The sequence below is a fragment of the Balaenoptera acutorostrata genome, chromosome 18 (assembly GCF_949987535.1).
Source record: "Balaenoptera acutorostrata chromosome 18, mBalAcu1.1, whole genome shotgun sequence".
NCBI lineage: Eukaryota > Metazoa > Chordata > Mammalia > Artiodactyla > Balaenopteridae > Balaenoptera > Balaenoptera acutorostrata.
The window spans coordinates 80,796,998-80,809,047 of NC_080081.1; the positions used below are offsets into that span (position 1 = coordinate 80,796,998).

At 40.6% G+C, this 12,050-nt stretch overlaps 1 protein-coding gene across 1 annotated transcript in view; it reads left to right on the forward strand.

The window, feature by feature from the left end:
• Nucleotides 1–406: 406 nt before the first annotated feature.
• The window catches only part of PSPC1 (paraspeckle component 1), a 62,172-nt gene continuing 50,528 nt past the window's right edge, over nucleotides 407–12,050 (forward strand). The window contains exons 1-2 of the mRNA XM_057532928.1: nucleotides 407–922; nucleotides 6,996–7,297. Of these exons, the coding sequence (XP_057388911.1) occupies nucleotides 563–922; nucleotides 6,996–7,297 (662 nt within the window). The 5' untranslated portion in view covers nucleotides 407–562. The remainder of the gene's footprint in view (nucleotides 923–6,995; nucleotides 7,298–12,050) is intronic.

Consider the following 12,050-nt stretch of genomic DNA (forward strand, 5'->3'; position numbering starts at 1 on the left):
ATTAGGAAATATAATAAAAACTTGCTCTTGAAAAGGGCAGAAATGTGTTTTTACTTGTTTCAATCACTGGGAAATACCTCGTTATTCAATGCTATGTATAAAATCTGCAAGTTTTCACTTTCTGCTGTCATTGAAAATTGAGCTGGGCATCTAAGAGAATGTGGCTATTTCCCGAATCACTGCGTTTTCACACACTGCTGCAACTTCCAACATCACTGTTACCTACGGGGTTAGGGATCTGCCTTCCTCTCAGCCGTGGGAAGGCTGCGAACAGGAACGCGCGCAGAGCGGTGCGCATGCGCGCGCCACCAGGGCGCCGTAGGCGCAGCAGTACGCAGGCGCGTTGGCCCCGGCGCGGCTTCGGCGGAGGGGCGGGGCTTGTGCGGCGTCTCTCCTTCCCACCGCGGTTGTGGCGGCGCCATCTTGGGCGAGCGGCCGGGGCGTGAGTGCGGGCGGCGGGTTGGCGGCGTCCTCGAGCGCGTCCTTCCCGACCCCGGGTCTGTGCGCGGACATCGACACGCAGGTCGAGCTCTAGGCCGGGTCCTGGGGGGCACGCGCTGAGATGATGCTGAGAGGAAACCTGAAGCAAGTGCGTATCGAGAAGAACCCGGCGCGCCTCCGCGCTCTGGAGTCGGCGGCCGGCGAGGGCGAGCCGGCGGCCATGGCGCTCGCCCTTCCCGGCGAGCCGCCCGCGCCCGCCGTGCCCGCCGAGGACCGGCCGGCCGAGGAGGGCGGCTTCACCATCGACATCAAGAGCTTCCTCAAGCCGGGTGAGAAGACGTACACGCAGCGCTGCCGCCTCTTCGTGGGGAACCTGCCCACGGACATCACCGAGGACGACTTCAAGCGGCTGTTCGAGCGCTACGGCGAGCCCAGCGAGGTGTTCATCAACCGCGACCGCGGCTTCGGCTTCATCCGCCTGGTGAGGGGCGGCCGGGGGCGGGGCGCGGGGCCCCTGGGGCCGAGAGGGCGTCCCTCCCCTCCCCCCTCCTCCCCCGCCTCCCCCTCCCCTCGTCCCCCGTCCCCTCGCCTCCCCTCGCCTCCCCTCGCCTCCCCTCGCTTCCCCTCGCTTCCCCTCCCCTCCTCTCCCCTCGCCTCCCCTCCCCTCCTCTCCCCTCGCCTCCCCTCGTCTCCCCTCGCTTCCCCTCCCCTCCTCTCCCCTCGCCTCCTCTCCCCTCGCCTCCTCTCCCCTCGCCTCCTCTCCCCTCTCCTCCTCTCCCCTCCCCTCCTCTCCTCTCCCCTCGCCTCCCCTCTCCCCTCGCCTCCTCTCCCCTCGCCTCCTCTCCTCTCCCCTCGCCTCCTCTCCTCTCCCCTCTCCTCCTCTCCCCTCGCCTCCCCTCGCTTCCCCTCCCCTCCTCTCCCCTCGCCTCCCCTCCTCTCCCCTCTCCTCCTCTCCCCTCGCCTCCCCTCGCCTCCTCTCCCCTCGCCTCCCCTCCCCTCCTCTCCTCTCCCCTCGCCTCCCCTCGTCTCCCCTCGCTTCCCCTCCCCTCCTCTCTCCTCTCCTCCTCTCCCCTCCCCTCCCCTCCCCTCGCCTCCCCTCGCCTCCCCTCGCCTCCCCTCAGCGCGTGCCTCGTGTGAGGGTGCTTCCCACGAGGACTTACCGCTATTTTATGTCTCGCTTATACATTGTGATACTAGAATAGCACATATTTTACCCCTTTTCAGTCTGAACCTTAATAGGTTTTCCGACATCATGCATAAACTGTGCCTCCCTAATTATCTTTAAAAGAAATTTGAGCAGTGAGTTTACACTTACAGGACAAAAGAGCTACTTTATTAGGTTTTTCTGTGTGCTTTGTGCTCGCAGTGTCGCTTATACAGCGTTAATGTAATTCGTGTTTAGATGGATTTTTTTCCCCCAACAGAATGTCTTTCTTAGAGGGAGGCCATCTTATATAAATAAATGGGTTTTGTGTCTGTTGTCTTTCTAGTTTGATCCTTAAATTTTATGTTCATTGCAGTTTCCCGAAGCTTTCTTTTTGGAACTTAAACTTTCAAAATCGAGTTCTCTCCGTGAGTAGACAAAGGCAAAATTTTAATATGTAGAGAAAACTGATTATAATTCAGTGACACTAGTGTTAGAACATTTGAAGATCTAAATGGCTTCAAGAGAAGGGTTAGACATTTTCTTAAAATTCAAGTTTAATAATTGGCATTTTGAACATAAAATTATAAGTATGTTTAATTATTCTTTGGACATTAGAGAAACAGCCTTTCAAAACTTGCTAAAATTATTTTTAACGTAAATCCAAAATTTATCTTAAAGGAAGTTAGGGTTTTAGACTTCTACAATAACGTATTATAGGCAACTTTTAGTAAACTTCCCAGAAGGGTGTTATTTAACATTTTCACAATCTTTGGCCTCTGGCAGCATCTTGTTCTATTTGAAGTCGACATTCTGGAGGAAGAATGGTAAGGCTGCATTTCCCTGTTTTGGAAGCCTTATACTTAAGCCAGTAAACATTTCTTTTTTGATGTGGAAAAATCTTTTTCCTTCCTAATTTTAAAGCTACTAAAAATTCTTCCTCCCTCAGTGTGTCTGCACTGTCCAGTAGAATAGCCACTGGCCGTATGTGAGCGTTCAACACTTGCAATGTGGCTGTTGTGGCCGAGGAGTTGACTTTTAAATTTTATTTATTCTTAATTAATTAATTTTTTTTTTTGTAATTTTTTTCTCAGTTTCCCCATTTTTATTTTTTATTTTTTTTCACACTGTATTTTTATTCTTAATTTAAATAGCCACATGTGGTTTGTGGCTACTATATTGGAAAATACAGGTCCTCGCTTTTCTTTTCTTTAAAAAAATTATGGGATTATGAAATGGGGAGGTGAGAAGGGCTGCTGTTGTCCGCTCCTTTGAGATATGCTCCTCTAGACTCCATCACCCTAAATTTTTGTGTAGGAATGTTAAAAATTTGTCAGTTGGAAATTAGAATTTAGTTTATGAGATTTACTTCATGGATAATTTTACTGTTTAATCCGAACTCTGTGTTTAACAGGTAGATTTAAGAGCTTTAAATATTTCTGAGTTATTATGTATTTTTTTCTACTTAGAAAAATCATAGTGCATACCTGATCTGAGTATAAGTAATGGTATGGTGGCTATAGTGTGTACTGGTGGTGTAGTGGCTCTAAAATAGTGGTATAATTTGATCTGATTTGTGTTTTTAGGAATTCTTTTTACTTGTTCAGTAGTTAATGTTTAATTTATTTCTAGTTAATTGTAGTTTTCCAGTTAATTGATGAGGTGAGGCAACATTTTTGAGATGGTGTATGTAATGGTGGGGAAAAGAATTTAAGTGGCAGCTACTCGTGAGGTTCTAACCCAGATTGTGAGTCCATGGTACATGAGCGATGAGAAAGACTGTGTGTATTTTGGGCACATTTTGTGGAATTTTAGACCCAGACTCTGCTTTTTAGGTTTTGGATGGTTACTGACAATTTAGATTGGATAAATTAACTGAAAAGTTGTAGTTCATTTTAAAGCAAGTTTACTGTAGTTAAAACTGTCATTAGTGTGACTGGAACTTGGTTTCTGCTTTTATTTTCCCCTACTTTTAGCTTTAGTAAACCAGATTTCTGGAGCAGTGATTCACAGAAGTGTGGTTGGTCCCTGTCCAGTAACTTCAGATCTCTTCCTAGTGTAAGCAGAAGTCCACTTCAATTATTTTCCCTGCCATTCATGCTAGCAGTGCTGACCCTAAACCATCTCAAAAATTGTTCACTGGGAATTTGTTAGAAAAGCAAATTCTAGGGCCTCACCCTTGATCTGCTGAATCAGAAAATTTGGGGTTGGGCCCCAGCAATTTTGAGATTTAACCACCCTTCGATGTTATTCTGATACTTGTTAAAGTTTGAGAACCATTGTTCTAATTAAAGAATTAAAATCAACTGAATTTACTTTTAGTCAGTCATTGGGGACTAAACCCCCTCCTCTAGCTTTTTTATGTTTAATTATGAAATGATATGTGCTCCTTATAGAACGTTCAAATATTAGAGGAGACGTAGCAGAGAATGTGATGGGCCTGCCCAGCATATAGTTTGAAGTCATCTTTTATTTCAGGGACATTCTCTTAATTACAATTCTAACATTAGCAGATCTTCCCTACCTTAGTACATTTACTAAACATGATCACTGTTAAACATTGTGTAATTTTTCCATAAAAATCAAATTGTACCATACACATTTTATTGTGCTTTGAGTTTTTCATTTAATATAAACATCTTCAACATCTTTTCATGGCACTAGATTCTTTTTAATGACCACATTGTATTTCACAGTATGAATGTACTGCAGGCTACTTAAGCAACTTTACTGAATGACCACAAGGATTTTTTCATTTTGCGTCAGTGTATTTCCTTATACTTATTAACTTATTAGTACTCTTGCGGTGGGGAATTTTCACCATTAGTAAACAATGGGAGAAAAGATCATGTGCTTTGGAAAGAGCTGTTGGAAAGTGAAAGTGGAACCAGTGGAAATCATTAGACCCTAGTTGAAGCAGTCTCTGTTTTGGGGTAGTCATGTCAGTTTCTTTTTGTTTGTTTTTTGTATTCCTTTCAGTTAAGAACCTGTAGTTTTACGTTTTACGTTTTACGAAGAGTGATGCAGGGATACCAGCTGGAAGGCTGTATTTATGGTGATGGAGGTTGTGAATTTTGTATAGATTGAAATCAGCATTTGTGTGTGATCTTGGACAAGTTACTTTGAACCTTTATAAGCCTGTTTCCCCATATGCGAAGTGAGGATAATAACAAAACCCACTTTACTAGATTGTTGGTAAGGATAATGAAAGATAGTGCACACACACGTGTGTGTATATGTATATATATGGGGGGAGGAATGAATGGCTGGCATGTAGTAACCACTTAATAAAAGTTATCTTATTGTCATCAGGAGCTATGAAGTAAAGAAATCTTTGATTCATTTCAAATACATAATTTTAATTGACTTTACAGTTACTTTGGTACACATTTAGAGCAGTGGTTCTCACATGGAGTGGTTTTGCTTCCCAGGGGACATTTGGCAATGTCTGGAGACATTTTTGGTGGTCAAACGGGGCGGGGGGGTGGTTCTACTAGCGTAAACATCTTACAATGCACGGGACAGCCCTCCACAATAAGAATTATCTTGCCCCTAATGCCACTAGTGCTGAGATTGGGGAACCCTGATGTAGAACCATTTAAAACCATAAAAAGTATAAACTTTGAAGATGGACTGTGGCATTGAAAATTCCTGACAGCATAAACATTTTATTTGGCCAGAAAGTATTAAAAATTGAATTTGTTGCCAACAGTAAAAAAGTACTTGATTTAACATAAAAATGGAGATTTCTTGCTCATCCTGAAAAAAAGAAGATACGTGACATTGTCACTATGTCTGACTGAATCTGAACAGGAGATGCCCTCTAGAAACACTTGACAGTTTTACAAAGTCCTCACCAGGCTCTCTCTATTCCCCTGCCCACAAACATACTATTATGAATAATTTCAGAGTATAGAAATGAACATTCATACACTCAATGCCTGGATTCTACAATTAAATTTTGCTGTGTTTTTTTTCACATATCTCTTTATCTCTTATCTCCATCCGTCCATCAGTCCATGAATCTTAAACACTTCAGCATGCTTATCATTAACTAGAGTCCAATATTGTTTTTTAAGGTATTTGAAATCTACATATAATGAAATGCACAAATTTTAACTGTATGGTTTCATGATTTTAGATCAAGATGTTATCATCACCCCATGAAATTTCCTCACGTTTCTTCCCATTCGCATTTATATGTATGACAGCATTTTAATTCAAGACTCTATTCCTAAAATCTGCCTCTCAGAGTTGCTGGATTACCTGACATCTTAGCTGCAAAGGACATATCCCTTGTTAGATATTCGTGAAATGTTTGCTGGTACTACTACTACTGTTACTAAGTTAAGAGTAATAAACAAAATGGCCATTTTGAATATCTATAAAAAGGTTAGGTTCATTTGTCTTTGTAAAATTAGTTCTGTAGGTAGATTTTTGCTTAAGTGCAGTAATTTAAAACTGTTGTGAACATTTTAGGGATTGAATAAAAAGCTATTGTGACCTTAAGACTTTTCAAAGTCTTTCAAAGAAAGTACATTTGTACTTTTCTCACAAATGCATTATAAAGCCTCTTTCAGTTTTTGCAGGGAAGTTTTCACAGCACAAAAAGAACATACTTGTAGTAAGTTTACTAGTTTGTTGTTTTAGATGCCTATGTTTTATACCAACTTTGAATTCTTCAAGAAGGAAGTTCTCTTAACTTGTAGTTTCAGCAATGAACATATTTTCTAGTTTATAATAAGTGTATGTGCACTTTTCTGTATAATGGAGAGAACTCTTTTTTTGGGAGAGAACCCTTACAACCCATGAATGTGTGTTTGCTTCTCTCACTGTAGTGGTGAGAAATGTGTGGCCCATGAAAGTATTTCAGAAGAGGTGATTAATAACACCTGATAGTAGTTTTTTTACAGATAATATAAAAGAGAAATGGAAATAAAAATGGAAAGGGATTTGTCTGGCATTGGAGAGGTGGTATGCTTTATTAAGATACAAATATCAGAACCATGGAGTGTATAGAGAATTAATATATTTTCAGTAATAGTTTCTAGTAACTGGTAATCGGTCTCAAAAAGTAATTATGTGTTTCTTTTAATACATGTAGGAGATTTATAAAAGATACTACTTTGAATATTTAATAGCTGGTAATTTGTTTATGAGTAGATCATCTTTAAGTGATGACTTTTTACACGACATTGAGGTTGGAACTTTCTACTTAAAATGTTGAAAATTAATTATCTTTAAAATATTAATAAAATGCATGTGATACCATCATTGAAAGACACAAAAACAAAATGACCTTATCAGTCATTTTCTAAAGCTGCCCAGCTCTCCTCCCTAGAAACAAACCACTATTTAAAATTTTTTGTTACTGTAATTTTTAAAAGGTGATTTTTTTCTTCCTAAAAAGGAGTCCAGAACGCTGGCTGAAATTGCAAAAGCAGAGCTGGACGGCACCATTTTGAAGAGCAGACCTCTCCGAATTCGTTTTGCTACACATGGAGCAGCCTTAACTGTCAAGAACCTCTCTCCGGTTGTCTCCAATGAGCTTCTAGAGCAAGCATTTTCCCAGTTTGGTCCAGTAGAGAAAGCTGTGGTTGTCGTGGATGACCGTGGTAGAGCTACGGGAAAAGGCTTTGTGGAATTCGCAGCCAAACCTCCTGCACGAAAGGCTCTGGAGAGATGTGGTGATGGGGCATTCTTGCTAACAACGTGAGTTTAAACGTCTTGTCATTCTTCTATACAGTTACACATGGGCTTCTCTCTGTTCTCACTTCTTTATTTGTAGTGCATTCTGTATGTTGCCTTGGCATGTGGTAAGTAGGTGTTGAGTAAATACTCAGTGAATACAAATAGGGTATATTTATGTACTGTCAGGAGTCATACTTTATTCAGACTTCAGTGTACTGATCCATTCTACATGAATCTCAGGAATGTTTTGTATTACAATTTTTGTTCAACTTACTGAACGTCTATTGTGTGCAAAGCAAAATGTTACATTTAATGAATGAATGACATTTTAATCAACTTTGAAGTATAATTTACATATGTTAAAATGCACCCAATTTTGCATGTAGAGCTCAGTGAGTTTTTAAAAATGTATGTATGTAGTCATGTAACCTACTACCACAGTCAAGATATAGAACATTTCCAGCATCCAACAAAAGTTCCTTTGTGTCCTTTTGCAGTGACTCCCCACCTCTTATCCCTGCCTAGAGCATCTTATCCCTGCCTAGACTGCTCTTGATCTTTTTGTTATTATAAATTAGTTTTGTCTTTTCTTGTATTTCATAGAAATGAAATTAAATAGTGTGTATTCTTTCATGTCTGATTTGTTTTGCTTAGCATGTTTATGAGATTTCATCCATATCACTGTATCAGTATTTTGTTCCTTTTTATGGCTGAGTTACAACTTTGTCCGGTGACCTGTGGGTGGATGTTCAAGTTGCTTCCAACTACTGGCCATTGTGAATAAAGCTGTTATGAACATTTGTGTACAAAGCTTCTTGTGAACATTATGCTTTCATGTGGCTTGGGTAATACTTAGAGGAGTAAATGACCATATGTTCAGCTTTATAGGAAACTGCCAAAGTGTTTTCCAAAATGTTTGTACCATTTTACATTCCCACCAGCAATGAATGAGAGAGTTCTAGTTGATCATGTCCTCACCAGCACTTCGTATTTTCAGCCTTTTAGATATTCTAGTGAGTGTAGTGGTGTCTCATTGTGGTTTAAGTTTTATTTTCCTAATGACCAATGATGAGCATCTTTTCATGTGCTTTTTGGCTATTTTTGTGTGTTTTGTGAAATGTCTGTTGACATTTTTTGCCTGTTTTTTAATTAACTTGTTTGTCTTACATTATTAACAAATCTGGGTACAGGTCTGTATTAAGACTATTTCTCCCAGTCTGTGGTTTGCTTTTTAATTTTTTAAATAGTGTTTTTCAAAGGCAGAAGTTTTTATATTTTTTGAAGTCCAGTTTATTAATTTATTTTCTTTCATGCTTTGTTCTTTTTGAATCCTTGTATGATATCTTTGCCTTTCCTCAGGTAGGAAAGCTTTCTCATGTTTTCTGGAGAAATTTTATAGCTTTTTATTTAAACCTGTGATTCGTATTGAGTATGATGGGAGGTAACAGTTTATTTATTTATCGTAGATATCTGGGTGTTCTGGCACTATTAATTGAAAAGATTATGATTTCCCCTTTGTTACCTTTTACCTTTATCAAAAAACTGGAAAAAAAAATCTGTACTCTTTTCTGTTTAATTGATCAGTATGTCTATTACACCAGTACTGTACTTTCTTAATTACCTTATTCTAAGCTTTGAAGTCAGATAGTATCATCCAACTTTATTCTTTTTGCAAAATTGTTCTGGTTATTATCATTTCTTTGTATATCCTTACTGGTTTTAAAATCAGCTTGTCAATTAAAAAAAATTCTGCTGGGCCTTTTTTTTTTTAAACATCTTTATTGGAGTATAATTGCTTTACAGTGGTGTGTTAGTTTCTGTTTATAATCTGCTGGGCTTTTGATTGGAATTGCTTTGAGTTTACAGATCATTCTGGGGAACATTAACATCTTCTATCAACCTTTACCAATCCACGAAAGTGATGTATCTCTACATTTACTTGAAAATATTTTAAAGTAATTATGATGGTCATTAAAACTGTTGCCATATTAACATGTCTTTCCTTTCAGTTTGCCCACAAGATAGCTCTGGATATGCATTCTTACTTAGTCTTCAGACTGAATTTGGTGTAAAAGTTCCTTAGTTGATTACTGAATTGATTTCTTTTATCTGATACTGTGCCCACCTCTGGCACTTGTGCTGTTGATTGGGATCATTCAAATATTTTAGGATTTGGGGAATTGGATACAAAGACAATGTAAAAAAAATTGTTTCCTGGCCCCAAGGAGCTTCGTTTGGTGATTTGTAAAGCACTTTTCAGTTTGTTTTTGACAGTTAAGCATTTGTGCTAAAACTGTTTTATAGCAGATGTAGCCTGAATTACAGCTCTGCCAACTTGTTCTCTCAGAGACTTGGGTCTTGTTCCCTTTCCTTAGAGATGCTCTCTCTCCAGATCATCACAGGCCTTGCTCTTGCATTTTATTCACATTTCGCTAAGATGTTATCTCCTCAGGGAAGCTGACTGTTTTATCTTAAAATAGCCTGATGCTTTACTCTCCAATTTATTTTTCTTCATAGCACTTAGTGTTAACTTTCATGTCTTTCTCTGCGGTAGAATATAAGCTCCACTAGGGCAGGAACTTTGTCTGGCTTAACACTATAATCCTAACATTTGTATTCTAATATTTCTTGGCCACATAGTAAGCTTGTAATAGTTACTTAAAGAGTGAAGGAAGGCAAGGACTAAAGCAGTAGGCAAGGTGTGTGGTTAGTATGTTTTTTCCACTGCAGGCTTTGATTAATTGCTGTTTTTTAAAGTCATAGCCAGGCATTGGTAAATATTTAACTGTTTCTTACAGGTAGCTTTTAGAATAATTTGTAAACAATTTTGAGGGAATGGGCAAGGTGTTGAACATTTTATGTGTCTTATTTCATGGATTTCCAGAACAACACTGGTTATTATTTGTTCCATTTTTCAGGTGAGAAAATTGGCCCAGAGATGTTAAGTAATTTGCTTAAGATTGCACAGCAGATAAATGGTGGAGTTTAGTCTGATGCCAAATCCCTTGCTTCTTTTTTTTTTTTTTTTAAGTAAATTTATTTATTTATGGCTGCATTGGGTTTTCGTTGCGGTGCATGGGCTTTATTTAGTTGCGGGGAGCGGGGGCTACTCTTCATTGTGGTGCACGGGCTTCTCTTTGCTGTGGCTTCTCTTCTTGCAGAGCAGAGGCTCTGGGCGCGTGGGCTCAGTAGTTGTGGCACACAGGCCTAGTTGCTCTGCGGCATGTGGGATCTTATCTTCAGGACCATGGATCAAACCCACGTTCCCTGCGTCGGCAGGCGGATTCGTAACCACTGTGCCGCCAGGGAAGTCTCTCCCTTGCTTTTTTTTCTTTTTTTTTTTTTTTAATTTTATTTATTTATTTATTTATTTATGGCTGTGTTGGGTCTTCGTTTCTGTGTGAGGGCTTTCCCTAGTTGCGGCAAGTGGGGGCCAGTCTTCATCGCGGTGCGTGCGCCTCTCACCATCGCGGCCTCTTGTTGCGGAGCACAGGCTCTAGACGCGCAGGCTCAGTAGTTGTGGCTCACGGGCCCAGTTGCTCCGCGGCATGTGGGATCCTCCCAGACCAGGGCTTGAACCCGTGTCCCCTGCATTGGCAGGCAGATTCTCAACCACTGCGCCACCAGGGAAGCCCCAAAAGTGTCTTGTTTTAATTTCAGTTTAGAGAAAGATATTTTCCCTTTAAAACAATCCTTTAATGTTAATAAAAATGTTATCTACATTCACTGATTGTTAGCATTTTGTCATAGTTTTTTCACTATATGTACAAATTTGTTTTTTTCTTTGCTAATTCATTTAAGAGTCAGCAATGGATAACATACTTGACCCCTGATTACAGTACTTGGCATGTATCTTCTATGAATAAAGCCACAATATAATTGTCACACTGAGGAAACAATGTTTATCCAATATTGTTATTTAATATTGAATATTAAAATTTAATTTTACTTGAATATTATGTTTTCCCATTGCCTAGTAATGTGTTTTATAACTTTTTTTTTTTTTTTTTTTTTTTTTTTTTTTTTAAGGATTTTCTTTTTAATTAATTAATTTATTTATTTTTGTCTGTATTGGGTCTTCGGTTCGTGCGAGGGCTTTCTCCAGTTGCGGCAAGCGGGGGCCACTCTTCATCGCGGTGCGGGGACCGCTCTTCATCGCGGTGCGCGGGCCTTTCTCCATCGCGGCCCCTCCCGTTGCGGGGCACAGGCTCCAGACGCGCAGGCTCAGCAATTGTGGCTCACGGGCCCAGCTGCTCCGTGGCATGTGGGATCTTCCCAGACCAGGGCTCGAACCCGTGTCCCCTGCATTAGCAGGCAGATTCTCAACCACTGCGCCACCAGGGAAGCCCTATAACTTATTTTTTGCAATCAAAAATCACACATTGAATTTATTTACGTCTATTATTTCCTTTTATCTGTTTTAGCTCCCCAAATGACAGAAATCTCAGTGTTATAACATTGGCATTATTATTATTTTTTAAATTTTATTTATTTATTTTTGGCCGCGTTGGGTCTTCGTTGCTGCCTGCGGGCTTTCTCTGGTTGCGATGAGTGGGGGCTACTGTTTGTTGTGGTGCGCAGGCTTCTCATTGTGGTGGCTTCCTTTGTTGTGGAGCACAGGTTCTAGGCGTGTGGACTTCAGTAGTTGTGGCACGCGGACTCAGTAGTTGTGGCACGCGGGCTCAGTAGTTGTGGCTCAGAGGCTCAGTAGTTGGGGTGCAAGGGCCTAGTTGCTCCATGGCACGTGGGATCTTCCCAGACCAGGGCTCGAACC